The 23,750-nt window shown below is 47.3% G+C and overlaps 1 protein-coding gene across 1 annotated transcript in view; it reads right to left on the minus strand.

Annotated features, from left to right (window-relative positions):
- Positions 1–23,750, minus strand: part of BAHD1 (bromo adjacent homology domain containing 1) — a 396,729-nt gene that overhangs the window by 13,894 nt on the left and 359,085 nt on the right. The window contains exon 6 of the mRNA XM_082275407.1: positions 10,728–10,819. Within this exon, the coding sequence (XP_082131533.1) occupies positions 10,728–10,819 (92 nt within the window). The remainder of the gene's footprint in view (positions 1–10,727; positions 10,820–23,750) is intronic.

The raw sequence follows: 23,750 nt of genomic DNA on the forward strand, positions 1-23,750 counted from the left end.
CTGAACTGGGGTGACCACTGGATCTCAACATCCAGCCCGTCGCCCAGTTTCAGCGTACTTGCTTGAAGATCTCACAGGAACACTGGAGAAAAAAAGCTGTCTAAAAAAGAATTTCTAAAAAAATCCTGCCAGGACCGAAGATCCTAGCAAGGAATCTAGGTCCTTACTCCTAACTAGACAGAAAAAAACTGATTTGCTGTAGCAGGAAGTGAGAGGATATACCCTCTGGGACTGCCCCTAGGGTGTGGCCAGAACGTTTTCTTTCCTGTCTAGTCCTACTCCTGTAGAGGGCAGTATAACCCGAGTTGATATTAATCAAGGAGGACTACGTCTGTCCATGAGCGACAGAGAAAATGGGACACCTTTTGCTGCTTTTGGGGAGCTACGGGTACTAAAAGGGACCGTCACCTCCAACACAGCAGCTGCCTCCTCCAATTTTTAAAGTTGCCCGCACCAATACAATCAGCGCATCCACAAGCGCCGTTTCATGCGCGGCTGCAGTAGAAGAAAAAGCATTCTCACTATCAGAGCACTTGAAGTGCGTGGGCGCAGATCCAGTAGTGTCGCTACATACTAAGCTCACCCTAAAACATAATCAGGATTGTTGCATAGACACAAAACCGGTAGGTGAGGGTCGCCAACTGCGACCCTGCAAGGGGACGCCGACCCAGGGCCCTTGAAGCTCGCCAGAGCCGACTGCCCAGGAACAACATGGGAGACGACGGATGCCCAAACAGAGGGTGGTGGCTCCAGCTTTCCTCACTGGGGCCTCCCAAAATAGCGTCCAGCCGGTAGGCCGCGGCCGAAAATTTAGGGGGGCGCAGACCCGCGGATGTGAATCCAACTGCTTCCCCAGCCCAACACAATAGCCAGGAGCCCTTAGGACCTCACTGCCCAGGTCACTAACCCCCAGGGTGACGAAGGACCCTGTTGTAAACCCTGGTGTGCGCACGTAAAAAAAAATGGTTAGAAGCAGCCCCAAAGGAAGCCCCCCTTCAGAGCACATGGCAAAAGCCAGCTTACAACCTCCAGTTATGGGGATGGGGGGGTCACGGGGGTATGGCAGAGCCACGGTGACCCTAGAGGGGCTGGGGAGAAGGGGAATCTAGGGGTCCCCACTCCAAGGGGAGAGGGGGGACAACTACTTACCATACCGTGGAACCGGGTGGGCACTGCTCCGGACAGATCACCTCTCCACCGGAATGGGGGGTGCTGTCAGCTAGGAGGAACGCCGCGACCAGGTCCTATTCGTCCTCGTGAGACGTTTAACTCGCAGGCCAGCCCCCGTCCAGTGGGGCTATGGCACGGATGACCTAGCGCGGAGCTGAGGCCTGCATACACTTATTGGCCAGACTGGGGAGACCATAAGGATCTAGAATATTCAGTCCGTCGCTCAGCCCAGCAGTTGATTGCAGTTCTCACAGTAACAGAAAAAAAAAAAAAAAAAAGAGGAAAAAAATTCCATTTTAAAAAGGAAAAAATCCTAGGACCAGAGATCCCAGCAAGGAACTAGGTCCTTGCTCATGACTAGGCAGAAAAAAACTGAAGCAGGAAGTGGAAGTATACCCCATGGGACTGCTCCATAGTGGTAAAGCTTTTTCCTGCCTAGGCATTATAACCCAATGGTCAAGAAGATTCTGGAGCTGTGTCCGTCAATGAACGAAAGAGAAAATGGGATTTTTGTACATACCGTAAAATCCATTTCTGAGTTCATTGACAGACACAGCGCTCCATAAATCATAACTACTGGGTTATATTGCCTCCTCCAGGAGTAGGACTAGGCAGAACAAAAAACACCTGGCTACACCCATAGGCCATCATCCGCTTGGTATATAATCCCCCTCTCTGCTCTAGGTAATCAGTTTAGTAGCAAGCAGTATTAGAAGTATCAGAACTCCATAGAAGGGTGGGTGCTGTGTCCTTCGATGAACTCAGAGAAATCAATTTTACGGTAAGTACAAAAATCTCTATTTCTCTTTCGTTCATCAACGAACACAGCGCTCCATAAATCATAACAACTAGGGCATCCAAAAGCAGTGCAAAAAGGGAAAATAATGGGTGGGGAAAAAAAAAAAAAAAAAGAACAAGGCTAAACATAAGAGCCTTTAACCAGGACACAGGAGCCTTAACCCGGGTCACAGGAGCCCCATCTGAAAAATAAAAGAAGAACACCCCTCAAGAGGTAAAAGCCCCTTTTAAACAGCAGCCTGCAAAACTTTGCGGCCAAAAGAAGCATCCGTAGATGCCTAAGTATCTACCTTATAGAATTTTGTGAAGGTATGCACCGACTACCAAGTGGTCGCCTTGCAAACTTGGATATTGATGCCTGATGACGGAAGGCCCAAGAAGCACTCAGCGCGTGAGTAGAATGTGCCATGACAGGGAAAAGTTGGAACCTGACCTTTAATGGAATAGGCCTGAGTCCCCGTCTGTCTGATCCATCTGGAGATGTGAGCCGAAGAAGCGGCCAGCCCTTTTCTTGGTCTGTCCGTAACCACAAAAAGCGAGTCTGACCTCCGAAAGCACTCAGTAGCTGACAGATACACCTAAATTGCAGGCACCACATCCAAGGTACGCAAAGCAAATTCCTTGGGATGAGTCGGCTTGGGACACAAGGAAGGTAACACAATGTTCTCATTGAAAGTCAGAGACAACTTTGGGCAGGAATGATGGACAGGGACGAATTACCACTTTATCCCTATGGACCACTAAATGGGGACTGCGACAGGATAATGCCGCCAATTCTGATATCCTGCGGGCCGAGGTAATAGCCACCAAGAATGTAACCTTTTGGGATAACTTAGACAAGGGAATCTCCAGAATATTCTCAAATAGAGGTTTCCGGAGAACCGAAAGAAAAAAAATTTAAATCCCATAGCAGGAAAGAGACCGTACAGGTGGAGCCACATGTCGAACCCCCTGAATGAAGGTACGAACTAAAGAGTGCCTGGCTAGGGGTCGCTGAAAGAAGATTGCCAGGGCAGACACCTGGCTCTTGATGGTACTCAAGGCCAACTTCTGATCAATGCCCTGTTGAAGAAAGGTTAAGAGCCGAGCCACAGAAAAGGATCGAGGATGAGCACCAATCGACTCACACCAAGAAATGTAAGTTTTCTACGTATGATGGTATATCTTGGTGCAAGACAACTTTCTCGCCTTCACCATAGTAGGGATCACTGATCCAGACAGACTTGTATCCCTCAGTATCTGGCTTTCAATAGTGAAGCCTTTAAAACCAGCGACTGTAAAGCAGGATGGCGAATCAGCCCTTGGGACAACTGGTCTTCTTGGAGAGGAAGCCCCCAAGGGATGGTTATGGCTACCAGACTGATTGGAAGATCCTCACTCTTGATTCCTCGCAGGAATTGCGAAAGAAACCTGAGCAGAGTAGGATAATGGCCTTACCCTGGCCCTTGGACGCCTGCAGGGTCTGCCAGAGAAACCCATAATCTTGCCACGAACCTTGGTATCCTCCTGTGGAGCGAACCTGCTAAAGGTTCCTTTCCTTTCCTAGACTATGGCAGGAAGGTACTCTTCCCCCCACGTGCTACCCTTAATGATGTCATCCAGGGTAGCCCCAAACAGGTGATCGCCTTGAAAGGGCAGATAAAGGAGAGCTTTCTTAGAGGCTTGGTCTGCAGACCATTTCTTAAGCCACGCGCCTAATCACCACCACTGAAACAGTTTGGACAGCACAGGAGCTATATCCAAAGCTGCATCACAAATAAACTGCAGCCCATGAACCAACTGGTCCACTAAGTCAGCATATGCAGCGGGGACCTGCTCACCCCCCAGGCCCTGGCGCAAAAGCTTGGCTCATTCAGTTAGGGTCTGAGACACCAGGGCTGAGTCAAAGACTTGCCGCAATGTCGAACCAGCCATAGTCAACATGCTGCATGCCATAGCCTCCACTTTCCTGTCAGCCGGGTCCTTACAGGACGGGGATTCCTCCACTAGGATCATGGTTGCTTTAATCAACCTGGAAACAGGAGGGTCCACTTTTGTAAAAGAGACTACTCAAAAGGGTAACATACAACAAAACATTTGTTGACCACAAAGGGTAATTTTGGTTGTTCCCATTCCTTACAGGAAAACCTGTGAAAATAAGGCACATAAAGGAAACACCTTTTGAGTGTGAGGTGACTTATGCATACCAAACGACACAGCCACGTCCGTGGCTACATCAGCAGCATCTACCATTTTAAAAGTCTTACACACTGCAGTGATAGGTGCGTCTAACAGCGCTTTTTAATTTGCTGCTGTGACCATGGAGGAATCATCCTCACTATCGGATAGATCTGGGGGTGCGATATTAAGCCCCCCTGGACGGGCCGCATTCACAGCGGCATCAGTGTCAGAACAGACTGAGCAGGGAATGCTTTCTCCTGGGCCTTTGCCCACATGCCACTTGCAGCCGGGACACTAAGGACTGCAGGACCACCGTCAGTGCAACCATGGGAAGTTGGGGTTTCCGAGGGACCTACCACCTCAATGGAGGGGGTAAATGGGGGAGATGTGACCCTGAGGCTCCATAAGGAAAGGGAGACCTTGCAGTACAAAAAATATCTTTTGGCACCACTAAAAGATCCCCCCATGGCCTCACCCTACTGATCGGAGGAGCCCAGAGAATTCGAGACCCAGCATCACCATGGACACCATTCCTATTCTTATGTCCCGGGCACAAGAAACGGAAACTGAGGAGGAAGAGGAAGAGGAGGAGCTTGGGCATCCCCACAAGGCTTCGGTTGTCTCCAGGACTAAGGGAAAATGGCCCCCGTCACATCATCGAGCTACACAAACATGGCCGCAAACCAGAGACCAGCCAGAATAAGGGAAAAAATTGAATTTTTGACTTACCGTAAAATCCATTTCTCTGATGTTTGACAGACACAGCTCCTTCTTGGCCATTGGGTTATACTGCCCCCTACAGGAGTAGGACACTAGGCAGGAAAAAGCTTGACTACACCTATGGGGCAGTCCCAGAGGGTCTACTCCCACTCTCAGCTATAGGCACTCAGTTTTGTTACAAGCAGTTTCAGAAGAAAGCCAACTCCACAGAAGGGTGGGTGCTGTGTCTGTCAATGCCACCATCAGAGACATGGATTTTACGTTAAGTCACAAATCCCATTTTCTCTTTCGTTCATTGACAGACACAGCTCCTTATCTTCTTGACCATTGGGACGTCCCAAAGCAGTGTCCAACATGAGGGGTAGGAACAGCAAGAAAAAAATTCCCAAGGCTAGCCAACCGTAGCCAACCAGGTAACATGGAGCTCAACCATAAACTGGAGCTCGCAAAAAAACAAAAAAAAAAAAAAAAAAAAAAAACATACACCCTCAAAGAGGACCAGAACTTTCGACCAAAAGAAGAATCTGCAGATGCCAACACATCCTCCAACTTTGTGAAAGTGTGCACTGATGACCAGGGGCCACCTTGCAATCCTGCGACACTGACGCTGGCCCAGGAGACACTTAGCGCCCGAGTAAAGTGTGCCTAAACAGGGAAAGGAGGAACCTGACCCCTAACCGAATAGGCCTGAATCACTGTCTGCCTAAACAATCTGGAAATGGTCCAAGCAAAAGCAGCCAAACCTTTCCGAGGTCATCCTGTGTGTACAAATAGGGAGTCTGACTTCCAAACAACACACTGTAGCTGCCAGGTACACCCTGATTGCCCGAACCACATACAGGGAATGCAAAGCAATTGCCTTAGGCTGTTTAGGCCTGGGACAAAGGAAAGGCAACACAATGTCTTAATTCAAATGGAAATCGGAGACGACCATTGGAAGGAACGACGGACAGGGACGAAGAACCACCTTATCTCAGGGAACCACCAGGTAAGGTGAACGACAAGCCAACGTCGCCATCTCCGCCACCCTGCGCGCAGCAGTAATAGCCACCAAAAAGAGGAAAATCAGAAAATGCCTTCTTAGAAGTCTGGTCCACAGACCAGCAGTTCAGCCAGATAATACGCCGAAGGACCACTGCTGATACAGACAGCCTGGAATAAAAAAGAGCCGCATTCAAAGAGCCCCTGGACCAACTGATCCGCCAGTTCCGCAAAGGCAGGGGGAAGTGGTATCCCCTACAGGTCCCTGCGTAAAAATGTAGTCCACTCGGACAGAGTTTGCGGCACCAAGGCAATAGTAAATACGGGCCTAAGTGCAGAACCAGCCCCAGTGAACACATGGTGGGCAGAGCCTCCACCCTCCTATCAGCCAGATCTGTAAAGGCCGGGGACTCCTCAACTTGAATTAAAGGTAGCTTTATTTAACCTGGAAGCCGGCGAATGCACCACAGGTGGGACCGTACACTTTCTAAGTAGGGAATCCTCAAAGATAACACATAGCAAAATGCTTAGGGACCACAAGAGTGCGATTTGGACCACCTCACTATTTTGTGACAATGTAGTCAAAGTAAGCGCAAAAGGGGAACACCCTCGCCACTTTGGAGGGCCTGCGGGTGCCAAAAGGGACCAGCGACTCCGACGCATCAGCCGCATCCTCCATTTTTTAAAGGTTCACGCAGTGACACAATCAGTGCATCCACCAGCGCCTTGTCATGCGCGCTAGAGGCGCAGAGGAATCATCCTCCCCATCTGAGCACCTGAGCATGCTGGGCACCCTTTCAAGAGAGGCGCCAAGCTGGCCGTATGGCCTAGTAGGCCACAAGCCGCAACCCAAATTTTTGCACGGATCCCAGCCAGGCAGATGCCCAAAAGAAGAGCTGGGGCTTCAACCAACCTCACTGCGGCTGCCCCCCTAACGGAGGTGCCCAATTCAGCTGATTGCTGTCTAAATTTTCATGGACGCCCAGCCACTTGGGCACGAGCCTCAGCGGAGGCAAGCACCAGAGGGTAGTGGCTTTAGCCACCCTCAGTGGGGCCGCCCCACATAGCTCCCCACCAGTAGGCCGTAAAGCAGATAGGGGGGTTATATACTAAACTGAGGATGGCCCATAGGTGTAGCCAGGTGTTTTTGTTCTGCCTAATCCTACTCCTGGAGGAGGCAATATAACCCAGTTATGACTTATGGAGCGCTGTGTGTCTGACGATGAACGAAAGAAATAACTGTTGGTTCAAATGAAAAGTATCACGTATTACAAGTGCACTTCACATGGCTACAATCACCTTACACTACACTCACAAACAGAGCAATCACTGCCCTAATATCCTGAAAAAAATGCCACAGTTAAGCTTGGCCATGGTTTCTTTTTAAAAACTTAAAGCTATGATGGGGGTTTTCATTAAAAATATATAACATGTTGGAAGTCTTGTCCTTAAAGCCCCACTTTTCTTCCCCTCATGCAGTTGGACTGTGCCCGCACTGAATGGGTCAAAGCTGCTGTTTTTTTTTTTCTTGGAGTGAGCACAAAGTTTACACACGCCTGATCTGCCGATTCTCTGGAAATCCGCACTTCCCCACAGTCCAGCGGTGGACTGTTCCGGTCTATAGAACATCCTTTAAACGTGCGGAAAAAGTCCATGTTCTGACTGCTGGAGCAAAGAGTGCCGGTCTTGTGCAGGGAGGATCGACGGATCAGGTAAGTATATCTCTGCTGTCCTCTCTCATAGAAGAAAACGAACAGTTAAAGCTGAACTCAGGGCAATTTTTTTGCATTGCACAGGTTAACACTTATCCTACATATCTTACCTCAAATGAGCAGACCATTTTTGTGGTTTTTCATTCATTTTTTTCCCTAAAGTGATTGTAAAGAATTACATATACCCAGTGAAGTAAAAGTAAAACACAGAGCTAAAACAAAACCTCCTACGCAAGTTGTACCTATTTATACTCTTCCCCATCCGTTCAAAATAAACAATTTATACAGCTTGTCTGAGCTTTCGGAAAGCAGGAGGCAAGTAGCAGAAGTTGATCCAGGGAATATCCGATTGTCTCTTGAAGGATCAGGAAGGAATTTTTTTCCCCTGCTGTAGCAAATTGAATCATGCTTTACTGGGGTTTCTTGCATTCCTCTGGATCAACTGTGGGTAAAGGATTGTGTATATAGGATTGTATGGTTGTGTTTGGTTTTTATTGGTTGAGCTAGATGGACTTGTGTCTTCTTTCAAGCTGACCATGTAGAATAGGGGTAGTGAAATAAAATTCAAGGAGGCCCAGTCACTAAAATCATCTTCTGGCCAAGGTCCGAATGTCAAGTCTGTGCCATGGAAGATTGAACGCTTCCTACTTTCCTTTTTTTGGCACAGCCACACGCTCTGGCACTTTTCTTACGGTTTTCTCCACACACTAATACTCTGTAAATGTCTCCAATAGTGTTCCCCCTTACATCAGGTGCCCCTACCAGAGTGATTCATTACATTGGGTGCCCTCAAAAAACAGTTTCCACCGTCAGGGTGCTCCCTTACATCATGTGTCCCCATCAGAGTGCCCCCTTACATCACGTGTCCCCATCAGTGTTCCCCCTTACATCAGGTGTCCCCATCAGTGTGCCCCTTATTTTATGTTAAGGGGCACTCTGATGGGTACATTTTATATTAAGGGGCACGCTGATGGACACATTTTGTTGTGCCCATCAGTGTGTCCCTTAACATAAAAATGTGCTCATCAGAGGGAACCTTAAAATAAAATAAGGGGCAGCAAACAATGACTGTGGAGCGGAGATGTGGCACTTAAGATTGAGCCAAGATAACAAAAAAAAAAAAAAAAAAAGCACTATAGCAAGCTGACAGTTCGCATCCTCAACCCTTTTCAATGCCTCCTGCAGCCTTAAAATCACACAGCAGACATAGCAGGCACCAGATGTAGGCTTTAGACAGTGATCTCCCGTCAATCAGCAGCAGTGATCACTGCTTACTACCTCCTTCACAGTGGTCACTAACTCAGGGTGATCATGGATTTCTTATGCTGTGAAGATAGTTAGTGACATATTTACACACTCCAGCTTGTTCTACCGCACTCCCTGCTTCCTCCTACTCCTTTGCTCCTACTCCAAATGAGCAAAGTGACAATGTTTCTTTAACACGTATGTGGTAATGCACAGCAAAATACTGCAAGTGTGAAGGGAGTGCTGCCTAGAAATGGCATTATATGCACTTTATGGTAGTGGGTAATACACCTACAACGGAACATATCTGAGCACATGTTGTGCATTGTGGTGCACTGCATTAAAAAAAGGTAATGTGCATTACTGAGTGTGGCGAGTTAGAAACGTGTGGCTGAGTGTAATGTGTTTGTTGGGGGAACTGGGAGTTGTGTTTTTTTTTCATCATTATTCTTTTAATATTCAGTGATGACAGTGTTTACACCAGGCAAGACAAACCATCTATCAGGAAATACTGTATCTGAGGTTTAAACAGAACCCCATGAGCTAGAAAAAAAGATCGAGGATAGAGTCCCTGATCGTCTACTTGGCTGCCACTTTGAGCACTTCTGAGTGAGTTTAGAAACTAAAGAGATCAGTAAACATGATATGCTTACCGATCTCCCTGCTCAGTATTATGAAAGTAAGCTGGAAAGAAGACTGCCATAAAGACAGGACACCATTCTCTACGCTGGTGAGGAAGGAAGAGCAGCAGTAGAGGAATGACCAGCAGGATGAGGTAGCAGCGGAGACTGGGGACAGGAGGGCAGCAGAGGGTGGAGACTGGGGATCGGAGGGTAGCAGAGGACGGAGATTGAGGGATCGGAGGGCAGCAGAGGATTAGGGGATCGGAAGGCAGCAGAAGGTGGAGACTGGGGGATCGGAAAGACCGCAGATGGCAGAGACTGGGGATCCAGAGGGCAGCAAAAGGCAGCGATTGGGGGATCGGAGGGCAGCAGATGGCCGAGATTAGGGGTTCAGAGGGCAGAGATTGGGAGATCAGAGGGCATCAGAAGGCAGATATTGGGCGATCAGAGGGCATCAGAAGGCAGATATTGGGCGATCAGAAGGCAGCAGAAGGCAGAGATTGGGAGATCAGAGGACAGCAGAAGGCAGAGATTGGGAGATCAGAGGGCAGCAGAAGGCAGAGATTGGGAGATCAGAGGGCAGTGAGGTGGGCACATACACAAGAAAAAACCTGGAGATACACATCAGGAGGGCAGGCAGAGGATTGTAGACAGCAGGTAGCGGCATTTTGTGTGTGTGGGGCTGTGATTGGCAGCTTGTCGGCCTCTGATCAGTCTCGCACTCATTGGCGGAGTACCACCTCGCTATAAATTCATGGTTGCAGTAGTGAACCAGTATGTGTCGGTGGCATTAAAAGGGCTAAATGTTGAGACATGTAAAATCAGTTATTACTTTAACCCACACAGCAATGATGCACTATTTCCTAAACCCTTTGCTACAACTGGCTGTAAATGTAAAACATCAAAAGCCAGAGGGAAGAGATTCTTAACATAATTTGAGGCCGGACATTTGGTCTGGTGGATTAATATATTGCCAACAAAGATTTGCCAAGGGGATAGCTTAATAAGTCTAACATTTTGGAGTCTAGTTGCAATACGGAGACACTGGGGTATTTTCCTGGACATTGGGCAGTTGGAGTTAAAAGTTTGGTCAACAAAATGCCTCAATGTAAAAGTTGATACTGCATTTGCATTTGAGTGGTTTGGATGTTTTATAGTAACAATATAGACAGTTTAATAATTTAGACAGTTTAATAGGTAATAAAGATCCCATAGTTAATTTCATTGTAATAGTTTACTTTTCATCAGAATTATTACATTTGAATGAAAGAGCTCCTATTTGGATGAAAGCAATTTATGGGAAATGAGCACTCCCTACCTGCAGTACTCTGCAAATGTCAGGACGTAGCACTTCTCCTCAATACAGGCAATACTGTTCTCATCTTGATGACGGGAGGCAAAGATCTCATTCTAGAGGAGAGCAAAATTATGTTATTGTTGGTTCTTTTTGTTACATTTTTTTATGCATTCTAGTATTTATAAACTACTGTACAAGTAAAATTTGCTAATTTAGTGCAAGCCGCTTACACAGGCAAGCACCTTTAACAATAAATAAATACAATAAATCTAGATGGGAGCAGTGACTAGAACTATGGCATATAAACAGCAGGGTAAAGTTAAAGCATCCACATGGAAAACAAAAACAAAACCATATGCACAATGCAGAGAAAAAAAACATTGTATGACATGACAATGCGCAGCAAGAAAACAGCAGCCCCATAAACATTAAATCAATGCAAAAGTCTGTATACTCAGTTATCACATTACAGGACTTATTCATATTATAATACAAGTTATGTTCATTTTGTTTGCACTAAAGGAATTTGATAACTGAATTTTGCTTCATTGATTGAATGTTATGATGAATTAAAATATAGAGAAGAGAGAAACAATATCCAGGTTAACAGCTTTGCAATTGTAAAGTGGGAAAATATGGATATGAAAAGGTAGGTACAATGGAAACACCCAAAGAATTGAAACAAAATGTCTCTCAATTCAAATGAAGAGCCAAATAAAGGCAGACACACATGTGAAGACCGCATGCTGTACAGATCCAGCATAAGGACAATAAAACATGGGGGTCAAAGCACTGACATTTACAAAAGACTCACATTTACTAAGAGATCGAAGACATCACATCTGCAGTCACAACATAAACCACTTTTAACAAATTATTTGGTTAAAGGACAACCATACTTTATGGTTGTCCTTTAAACAGTTCTTTACATACCCCAGAGTGCTGCCCGCCTGGAAAAAAATACTTGCCTGTATCCTCAATCCAACAATATTTGATGTGCAGCCCTGCCCGGCACCACACCTAATTTCCAGCTAAAGTGCTGGTTTCTCCTCTCATTGTACATGTGTGCCGTGGCACCATTCATTCCTATAGGTAAGTTGTACTCCAGGCGAAATATGGCTTCCAATAAATGGGAGTTGTGGCAATAAAAAAAAAATAGAGTTTTTGTATGAGCTTACCGTAAAACTCTTTTCTCTGAGTCCTCCGACAGTCAGACTCTCATTAAGCCTTCACGAGTGGGGTAATGGAACCCTCTGCAGGAGCAAGCTAGGCAGTTTCTCATTAAGCCTTCACGAGTGGGGTAATGGCACCCTCTGCAGGAGCAAGCTAGGCAGTTTGAAAGGTTAATAAAAAAAAAACTTTCTACGCTTAGATACACCTCCAGGGGGCCGTCCCTCAGCCATTATCCTGACACAGTTACTACTGTCCTTCAGTTTTGTAGCAAGCAGTACCGGAAGGCAACAACCCCAAAATCCAAAGACAGAGGGGCGGGGGCTTCGACTGTCGGAGGACTCAGAGAAAAAAAAAGTTTTACGGTAAGTTCTTACAAAAACTCTTATTTTCTCTTACGTCCTCCGACAGTCGCAGCCTCTCATTAAGCCTTCATGGGTGGGACATCCCAAAGCAGTGCAGGTGTGAGGGGTGGGAAGACGCAACCTACCGAAAATGCAACGTATAAACCAGGCCAAAAAACCACTGAGCCAACAGAGCAACACAATCTCAACAGGAGCTAACCCAGAAGAAGAAAAACCCCACCAAGAAGAGACCAAAAAAACCACATCTCTTCAAACAACCGCCGCACTCAAAACCTTGTGGCCAAAGGAAGCATCCGAGGATGCCATCACATCAAAATTTTGTGAAAGTGTGCACAGACAACCAGGTCGCCGTTTTGCACACCTGAGCCACAGAAGCCTGATGGCGAAATGCCCAAGAGGCACTGACCGCTCTAGTAGAATGTGCCCTGACAGGGAAAGTAGGAACCTGACTGATTGAATAGGCCTGAACAATCTTCTGTCTGATCAATTTAGAAATGTTTGCTGCGGACGCAGCTAAACCCTTCCGAGGTCCCTCAGGAAGGACAAACAGGGAATCAGACTTCTGTTTTGTTTCTGAAATCCGTGGCAGACAGGTAAACCCTGACCTCCCGGACCACATCCAAGGAATGTAAGGCAAATTCCTTGGGATGCTTGGGTTTCACACAAAGCGAAGGCAAGAAAACATCTTCGTTGAGGTGGAAAGCAGATGGATTGGGTCTCAAGACCACTTTGTCCCTATGAACAACTAGATAAGGTGAGCGGCAAGACAGAGCCGCCAACTCCAGACACTCTGCGAGCAGCCACCAGAAAGGCAACTTTCCGGGACAACAAACACAGGCAGAGGTATTTCTCGGATGTTTTCAAAGGTAGGCCGTTACAAAACGGAAAAACCCAAGTTCAGGTCCCATGGAGGCAAAGGAGCCTTCCTCGGGGGAGCCAGATGTTGCACCCACTGAATAAAGGTGCGAATCAAGGAATTAGTCGCCAAGGGATGCTGGAAAAGAATGGCCAAGGCCGACAACTGACCTTTTATCGTGGCCATCGCCAAACGCTGATCCCCCACCTTCATGTAGGAAGGCCAAAACCCTCGCCACAGAAAAGAAGCGGGGATAAAACCCTTGCGACTCGCACCAGGAAAGCTAGAGGTAGCTTTCCGAGCCTTCAATATGGTAGGAATGACACTCGGGAGACCCTTGTCTCTCAAGACTTGGCTTTCAATAGCCATGCCGTCAAAGCCAGAGACTGTAAAGCAGTATGGAAAATCGGCCCTTAAGACAGTAATCGTCTATCAGCGGAAGCCGCCAGGGAGGCTCGACGACCATCTGCATGATGTCTGCCTACCAAGACTGACGCGGCCAGTCTGGGGCCACCAGAATGACCTGCACCCGTTCCGACGTCAACCTGCGGAGGAACCTGGATAACAGTTGAATCGGAGGGAAGGCATAAATCAGCCGATACCGGTGCCAGGGCACCACCAACGCGTTTGTGGCGTCCGCCAGAGGATCGCAGGTTCTGGCCACGAACCTTCCCACCTTTTTGTTGAGACAGGACGCGAACAGATCCACATCCGGAGTCCCTCACCGGGCACACAGGAGGCGAAACACCTCCAGATGCAGGGACCATTTGCCGTGGTCCAGGGTCTGGTGACTCAGGTAGTCCGCCTGCCAGTTTTCCACACCCAGAATGTGAACAGCCAAAATCGCCGGAACATGCGTCATGGCCCAAGACAGAATCTCGGCCACTTCCTTGGCTGCCCGGGCACTCTTGGTGCCCCCTTGGTGATTGATGTAAGCCCCTTGCGTGGCGTTATCCGTCTGAACCCGAACCAGGCAACCCTGAAGCCGAGTTGTCCATTGGAAAAAGGAGAGCTTGATCGCTCAGAGCTCAAAAACGTTAATCGGTAAGGAGGCCTCCTCCGCCGACCACGACCCCTGAGCACAAAGTGAGCCCAGAACTTCACCCCAGCCGGACAGGCTGGCATCCGTGGTGAGTACCGTCCACAGCAGAGGCCGAAAGGACTTGGCCTGTGATGGAGTTGGCGACAGGAACCACCACAAGATCCGATCTTGCGAGGAGGCTCAGAGAAATCCTCCTGTCCAATGACTGAGGCGTTCTGTCCCACCTAGCAAGAATCTCTGCTTGCAGAGTTCTTGTGCGAAATTGAGCAAATGGGATGGCCTCGAAGGCCGAAACCATCAGACCCAGAGCCCGCATACAGGCCCGTAGAGAGGAAAGATAGTTGTCCCTGAGGGACCTGACCTCGCCCTGTAGGGTCCGGAGTTTTTCCTCTGGGAGAAAGACTTTTGCCTGAGTGGATTCCAGGACCATCCCCAGGTAATTGAGGCGAACTGAAGGGGTCAGAGCCGACTTCTGAAAGTTGATGGTCCACCCGAACTCCTGGAGCGTCTGAACCGTGACCGACAGATCGCTCGTCAAGGTGGCACACGAGCTCGCCCTTAACAGGAGGTCATCCAGATAACAGAGGACCGCAATCCCCTTTAAACGCAGCAAAGCCAGCACCGGAGCCAAAGTTTTGGTGAATACCCTGGGAGCCGAAGCGAGACCGAAAGGTAACATCACAAACTGATAATGCTCTTCCGCCACTGCGAATCGGAGATACCGCTGATGACCTTCGTAGATAGGAATGTGCAGATATGCATCCTTTAAGTCGATGGAGGCCAAGAAATCCCCTGGACTCAACGATGGCACCACCGACCGGATGGATTCCATCCGGAACTTTTGTACCCTCACAAAGCGGTTTAAAGACTTTAGGTCGAGAATCGGAAGCACTTTGCCCTCTTTTCTGGGCACCCTGAACAGATTGGAATAAAAAACGCAAAACCTGTCCCACGGATGAACTGGCACAATGACTCCTTGGGCGAGAAGATCTTGCACCGCCTCCTTGAGATCGCTCAATCGATCGGGAGACAGATGGAGGTTTGATGGAAAGAATCTGTCTGCTGGGCGAGAGTGAAACTCGATCTTGTACCCGGAACGAACCAGTTCGTGAACCCACCTGTCCTGAATTCAGGACAACCAGAGTTCATGAAAGCAACGCAGATGTCCCCCCACCCCAGAAACGGGTGAGGGCCTCCCTTCAGGAAGAGGAGGACTGGGCGCTGGCCCTTTAAAACGGCGGTTCCCGCAGTCCCGCACCGCAAAACTTCCTTGCCCGTGGAGACCCCTCAAAAACAGCTATAGCCACAAGAAGAAACCGTTTTTGCAGGAAAATGCACGAAAAAACTGTTAAAATCACCCCACAGTGTATTTGCCAACCGCTCACATGCTGCTGCAGTGAAGCTAAGAGAAAAGAGGAAGTTACCTCACGCACTAGAGGCCTTTGCCCGCCCTGAGCCACAGAATCATGGTGCCCGATAGAAACCTATGGGAGGAAGCACTGGCAAAATGGCCGTCGCCCTTACTAGGCGGTCGCCCACAGCAAAGATGGCGCCCAAACCAGCGTCAAAACGATGAGTTAAAATGACTGCTGCCCACACAGGCCTAAACAGCCTGCCCTCACCCAAAATGGCGGCCGTGCAAACGGCGCCAAATAAAGTGAAAAACGCACAGCCTGGTCACCACCTGGAACCCCAGAGAGTAGCGCCGGGATGCTGCAAGCCCACACCCCCCAGCCATAGCGGTGTTAACCGCAGAGCGCCCCCAGCAGGGGCAGGGAGGAAGGGGGGCCGCACCAAAGGGCCAGGAAGGGGATACCAGAGAAGCCATCTTGTACTGCCATCCCCTAAGAGTGGGCCCACAGAACACCACCACAGATAATAGTCCCAGGGACACAGGGGTAATATCACTCACCAGTCCAGAGAACGCGGGCACCGCTCTGATACTGAACACCTCCCACCCTGAGAGTGGGGGTGTCGTCAGCCAAGAAGGATGCTAGCAACTTACGGGCGTTCCGGAGTTGAGACATCCCGGCGAAGACGGGTCTCTGCAGGCTCGTCCCCGTCCTAAGGGGTACTGCCGTTGCGAGGCCTGGGCGCACCAATGACCTGCGACGCTCATTGGCAGGCTGGGACTCCATAAGGATCTATATTATCCAGTGCGAGGCCCAGCTCTGCTGTCGCTTGTAGTCCTCCAGGAATGTCCCTGACTAACTAGCGATAGTGAGTGAAGAGAATAAAAAAGCAATTTTCCAAAGAAAAAAACAGTTAAGAAAAAAAAAAACAAAGAAACAGACACTAGGTCCCAGCTGGGAAGACCTAGCTTATTCCTGACGGTAGGCAGCATAAAAACTGAAGGACAGTAGTAACTTTGTCAGGATAATGGCTGAGGGATGGCCCCCTGGAGGTGTGTCTAAGTGTAGAAAGTTTTTTTTATTAACCTTTCAAACTCCCTAGCTTGCTCCTGCAGAAGGCGCCATTACCCCACTCGTGAAGGCTTAATGAGAGGCTGCGACTGTTGGGAGGACGTAAGAGAAAAAAGGATGATACTCTAACTGCTTGGCGACCGCTTCACATAGGAGTATGGCGGCAGAGTGGCTCTCCTGGGCCGGATCACGTATCTAGTACGTGATTCGCCACTTCCGGGTAGGGGGCGCATGCGCTGGCTGTGCTGTGATTAGTCTGCGCTGTGATTAGCTCTGTAAATGTAAACAATATAATTATGTCCTTTCAACAGGAATGTGCCGGTTTTTCTTTAGTGAAAGCACCTCACAGTACACACAAACACTGGTTAGACACACATTTAACCCTTTGATCACCCTAGATGTTTAAGCCCTTCTCAGCAAGTGTCATTAGTGCAGGGACAGTGCATATTTTTAGACTCTGATGAAGGTTTACCCTTAAAACGAGCAAGCCGTTTTTGGATCCCGGATGGTGTCTGCTTGGTGTTGGACTACTCTGGGTTCCACTAATCATTGCAGCACAAGATGGTGGCTTATTATGCTGTACATCTTCACTGTTTGGGAGTATGTTTTTTTACTTTTATTTACATACCCCTGGAATAATGCTCTAGGAATGGTGAGTCCTCTTGTTTGTCTTCACAGTTGTTCCAGGAAGACCCCAGTCACTAAAGGGCAGCAAAGCCTAAAGGCGTGTGCTATCTGACCTTAGCCCACCACACTTATATTTAGAATGATACAACACTTCTTACACATAAGTGTATATTTTTTAGCACTGATCACTGTATTAGTGTCCCTGGTTCCCACAAAGTGTCAATTAGTGTCAGACTGCCCGCCATAATATATACTCTCACAGTCCCGCTCTAAGTCGCTGATCGCTTCCATTAATAACATACATTTTTTTTTTAAATTCCAGTATATAAAATATACAGTATCTAACAAAAGTGAGTACGCCTCATATTTTTATAAATATTTTATCTTATGTGACAACACTAAAGAAATGACACTTTACTACAATGTAAAATAGTGAGTGTACAGCTTGTATAGCAGTTTAAATTTTCTGCACCCTCAAAATAAGAAAACACAGCCATTAATGTCTAAACCACTGGCAACGAAAGTTCAGGAGTTCAGCAGAGCTTCAGAGGTTGCTACTGGAGTCCTCTTCCACTCCTCCATGGCGACATCACAGAGCTGGTTAGAGACCTTGCACTCTTTCACCTTCTGTTGGAGGATGCCCCACAGATGCTCAATAGGGTTTAGGTCTGGAAAAATGCTTGGCCAGTCCATCACCTTTACCCTCAGCTTCTTTAGCAAAGCAGTGGTCATCTTGGAGGTGTGTTTGGGATCGTTATGTTGGAATACTGCCCTGTGACCCAGTCTCCGAAGGGAGGGATCATTCTCTGCTTCAGTATGTCACAGTACATGTTGGCATTCATGGTCCCTCAATGAACTTTAGCTCCCCAGTGCTGGCAGCACTCATGCAGCCCCAAACCATGACACTCCCACCACCATACTTGACTGTAGGCAAGACACACTTGTCTTTGTACTCCTCATCTGGTTGTTGCCACACATGGTTGACACCATCCGAACCGAATAAGTTTACCTTGGTCTCATCAGACCAAAGGACATGGTTCCAGTAATCCATGTCCTTGGTCTGCTTGTCTTCAGCAAACTGTTTTGCGGGCTTTCTGGTGCATCATCTTTAGAAGAGGCTTCCTTCTGGAACAGCCATGCAGACCAATTTGATGCAGTGTGCGGCGTATGGTCTGAGCACTGACAGGCTGAGCCCCCACCCCTTCAACCTCTGCAGCAGTGCTGGTAGCACTCATACGTCAATTTCCCAAAGACAAACTGTGGATTTGATGCTGAGCACGTGCACCCATCTTCTTTGGTTGACCATGGCGAGGCCTGTTCTGAGTGGAGCTTGTCCTGTTAAAACGCTGTATGGTCTTGGCAAACGTGCTGCAGCTAAGTTTCAGGGTCTTGGCAATCTTCTTAAAGCCTAGGGCATTGTTATGTAGAGCAACAATTATTTTTTTCAGCTCCTCCTTTTTTGCCATGAGGTGTCATGTTGAACTTCCAGTTACCAGTATGAGAGAGTGAGAACGATAAAACCAAATTTAACGAATCACATGACACTGGGCAGGGAAAATGGCTAATAGGGCACTATATATATATATATATATATATATATATATATATATATATATATATATATATATATATATATATATATATATATATATATATATATATATATACACACACATACACACATATACATACACACACACAGTGCCTTGCAGAATTCGGCCCCCTTGAACTTTTCGACCTTTTGCCACATTTCAGGCTTCAAACAAAGATGTAAAACTGTAATTTTTTGTGAAGAATCAACAACAAGTGGGACACAATCATGAAGTGGAACAAAATTTATTGGATATTTCAAACTTTTAACAAATAAACTGAAAAATTGGGCGTGCAAAATTATTCAGCCCCCTTAAGTTAAAACTTTGTAGCGCCATCTTTTGCTGCGATTACAGCTGTAAGTCGCTTGGGGTATGTCTATCAGTTTTGCACATCGAGAGACTGAAATTTTTGCCCATTCAGCAAAACAGCTCAAGCTCAGTGAGGTTGGATGGAGAGCGTTTGTGAACACCAGTTTCCAGTTGTTGGATATGTTTATTTGTGAACCATTCCATTATAGATTTTGTTTTATGTTTTGGATCATTGTCTTGTTGGAAGACAAATCTCCGTCCCAGCCTCAGGTCTTTTGCAGACTCCATCAGGTTTTCTTCCAGAATGGACCTGTATTTGGCTCCATCCATCTTCCCATCAATTTAAACCACCTTCCCTGTCCCTGCTGAAGAAAAGCAGGCCCAAACCATGATGCTGCCACCACCATGTTTGACAGTGGGGATGGTGTGTTCAGGGTGATGAGCTGTGTTGCTTTTACGCCAAACATAACGTTTTGCATTGTTGCCAAAAAGTTTGATTTTGGTTTCATCTGACCAGAGCACCTTCTTCCACATGTTTGGTGTGTCTTCCAGGTGGCTTGTGGCAAACTTTAAACGACACTTTTTATGGATATCTTTAAGAAATGGCTTTCTTCTTGCCACTCTTCCATAAAGGCCAGATTTGTGCAGTATACGACTGATTGTTGTCCTATGGACAGAGTCTCCCACCTCAGCTGTAGATCTCTGCAGTTCATCCAGAGTGATAATGGGCCTCTTGGCTGCATCTCTGATCGGTCTTCTCCTTGTATGAGCTGAAAGTTTAGAGCGACGGCCTGGTCTTCGTAGATTTGCAGTGGTCTGATACTCCTTCCATTTCAATATTATCGCTTGCACAGTGCTCCTTGGGATGTTTAAAGCTTGGGAAATCTGTTTGTATCCAAATCCGGCTTTAAACTTCTCCACAACAGTATCTCGGACCTGCCTGGTGTGTTCCTTGTTCTTCATGATGCTCTCTGCACTTTAAACGGACCTCTGAGACTATCACAGTGCAGGTGCATTTATACGGAGACTTGATTACACACAGGTGGATTCTATTTATCATCATTAGTCATTTAGGTCAACATTGGATCATTCAGAGATCCTCACTGAACTTCTGGAGAGAGTTTGCTGCACTGAAAGTAAAGGGGCTGAATAATTTTGCACGCCCAATTTTTCAGTTTTTTATTTGTTAACAAAGTTTGAAATATCCAATAAATTTCGTTCCACTTCATGATTGTGTCCCACTTGTTGATTCTTCACAAAAAATTACAGTTTTATATCTTTAGGTTTGAAGCCTGAAATGTGGCAAAAGGTCGAAAAGTTCAAGGGGGCCGAATACTTTCGCAAGGCACTGTATATATAAACAGCCGATATATCGAGGGCCGATATGCACTTTGCCCGATATAACGGAATCGGCCTTTTGATTTACCGATATTGCCGATATTTCGGGAAAGTGCTTGTACCGGGGTGATGCATGCAGCTAGAGGCATCACCCCAGCTGAGAAGCCGCTCGGCTGTCATTCCAAGGAGTGGGAGGGGACGCCTCCCCCCCTCCCTCTGCCTTCTGCGGCTCACCTGGGTCTCCTGTCCCACCGGGAGGCCCGGTCATCCTACCTTCACCGCCGCCGTCTCCATTTCTTTGAATTTGGTGCCGCCGAGTACCCGGAAGTGGTGTCATGACATCACATCATTTCCAGCATTCAAAACAGCCAAACTTGGCGTTTTTAATGCTTTTAAGTGCCGAGGAGGGGGTTGGGGTCTACCACAGTGCCTGTAGACATTAAAAAATATATATTTTTTTAATGTCCAAAAATATCGGCACATATCGGCCGATATCGATATCCGATGACCAAAATATCGGTATCGGTGGTAAAAAAAAACAATATTGGTCGATCAATAATATATATATATTTATATTTACACACACATATACATACACACACAGTATCTCACAAAAGTCAGTACACTTTTCACATTTTTGTAAATATTTTGGTGTCAAGCGTGTGTGTGGTAGCACCCAGGTAGGGCGTGCAAAGACAAGCGTGTCTTGCCTACAGTCAAGCATGGAGATGGGAGTGTCTTGGTATGGGGCTGCATGAGTGCTGTCAGCACAGGGGAGCTACAGTTTGAGGGAACCATGAATACCAACATGTACTGTGACATACTTCAACTTAGTGCCTATAGCAGAGAGAGGGAGTATACCCCCTGAGACTGCCCATGGGCGTAGCCAGACTTTTTCTGCCTAGTGTTCTAGTCCTGTAGGGGGCAGTATAACCCAAGGAAGATCTGAAGCTGTGTCCGACAATGAACGAAAGAGAAAATTACATAATTTTTATACAGCGTTGTATGACCGCGCAATTGTCAGTTAAAATAATGCAGTGCCAAAAAGCAAAAAAATGGCCTGGTCATGAAGGGGGGGGTAAATCTTCTGGAGGTCAAATGGTTAGGGAGATTTCGGCCATGTTTGCTTGGTATGCGTTTAGCGGTCCAACCTTGGCACACCAGATGTTTCGGAACTACATTTCCCACTCAGCAGTGTAGTTGAGCATCATGGGAAATGTAGTTCCAAAACATCTCGGTTGCCAAGGTTCGCCATCACTGCGATACAAGCTGTAATATGGGGAGCTCATGACAAAAGTAAATGCAAAAATCTCATAATTCTGGTGTATTGAAAACACAGAGGTTCAGCACCAATATACCAGACCCACACCAGGGTTTTTGGTTTCCCATCTGATTCATGGTGCTGCCAGGGCCACAGGAGTTAAGAAAAGGTCTCTGTCTCCAGATATTCCACACTTTCTCACAGCTGTAAACTACTCCACCTCATACAAAAGGTGTCGATTCCTTCCCACTCCTTTTCAAGTTTCCCCTGCTGCGGGTTCATTTTTTCAGAACCAAAGCTTCTGTAATCAGATTTTGGAGGCTCCTTCCTACCCAAAGTCTCTCCAAGCTTCTTAAATCTGGGTTCCAAATGAGGACTTGCAAATCCTGAGGGAACTGCCAATCAGTCCTCTCCTTTCCAACTGGACTACCCCAGAACCCACCTCACACCCTGCACGGGGGAGAATCCCTGAGTACTCAAAAATGTCTTATTGTGTCCCTTTAAGAGACTACAACCTCCATAATGGGCATGCATACCTCCTAGCCAGGACACACCCCAAGCATCGTATACAAAGCATGAAAAAATATTTCTCAGGATGCCATCAATTAATCTTTCCAAGTAATGCATGTAGAAAGAAAGTTTTGCCTATACAGGCAGTCCTAGGGTTACAAACAAGTTTGTTCCCAAGTTGAATTTGTAAGTTAGAAAAGGTATGTTTTTAAATGTAGCTCCAGCCTTAAAAAATTGTTTTTTTTGGATAGCATAGGGAAGAGTTAACACCTCTGTAATGTTTGTTTTGCTGTCTTACCCCGTTCAGATTTCACCTAACTTTGGTTGCCGTGGAAACAAGTATTGGTGATAAACTCTCAGTGGAGACACCTTTTCCCAAAACTCTTACAGGAGTGAATTTCCCCTCATTTCCTGTGGTCTCCTTTCATTTAAGTGTAGCACCCTACAGGTAGGTGCTAGATAAAGTATATGGGTCTTGGCTGCTTAACAGCAGGGCCATGATTTTCAGTAGGTTTTAATGGTTCCTAGGTGTGTCTGCTGAGAGGGGAGTCTCCCCACTGGCTCTATGAAAGGCTTCTCATTGGGCGGTGGAGGAAACCCAATCAGAGACACATTCAGGCTTGTAACTACCCCAGAAGGCAGATTCTGCCGCCGGAGGATTCTGGGAGTGGGTATAAATCTAAAGGGGGTGCATGACGCGGTGTCTTTGGCGGGAAGCAGAGTCCCAGGAGGGAAAGTACGGCTGTCTCTCCTCCTGTAAGAGGAAGCGGGTGTTCCGGGTGGCAGCCTGGGAATCCAAAGAGTGAAGCTGAGCTGCAGAGGGATCCAGTGTGCCAAGAACCAGCAGAGAGTGAGAGGGGTCCAGTTCCAGGAAAGCCTACAAAGGTCGTGAGTACTGTGGACTGCCCCTGGAGGTCTGCCTAGAGTCAGAGGGGACCACTATGGAGAAGGTTCTGGGATCCAGGAGTCAGCTAGCGGTTAAAGGGGGTGCCTAGTCAGAGGACCCTGAAGTGTTAAAGGGGGTACCTAGGTAGAGGACCCTGAAGTATAAAAGGGGGCGTCTGTAGTTTGGGCCCTGAAGAGTGAGTGTACAGTGGGAAGTGTACAAGTTAAGAGTTGCAGCAGCACAAGGATCTACACAGAGCTACCTCAGCCAGTGCAGGGCTGGAGGGAGCTGTTCAGTGACTTTTGAGCCAAAGCAGTGTCAGGAGTCAAGTGTTATACAGTCCTGGATCTTCTGAATTAAAGTTGAGGTTCCAGCACAGTTTCAGTACTCTAGTAACTATAAGCGTCAGAAAGCGCTGGTCGGCGGCATTCAGCTGGTGTCAAGACAGCGCCAACAGGCATTTTTCTTCAAGTGTCCCAAAGTGCACCTAGTTGAGCCAAAGGAGTATCCCACTCATTCCTCTCTCCCATCCCCTAAATACAATAAAACAAACAAACCAAAGATGCCGGAATGTTCATGGTCTCAGTTCTCACACCTGGGTTTACTCAAATGTGCTGAAAGTGTTACCGGTAACAATGGCAGACCCACCTTAGGCTCAAGGCCTA

The sequence above is a fragment of the Pelophylax lessonae genome (assembly GCF_965119305.1).
Source record: "Pelophylax lessonae genome assembly, chromosome: 13".
Taxonomy (NCBI): Eukaryota; Metazoa; Chordata; class Amphibia; order Anura; family Ranidae; genus Pelophylax; species Pelophylax lessonae.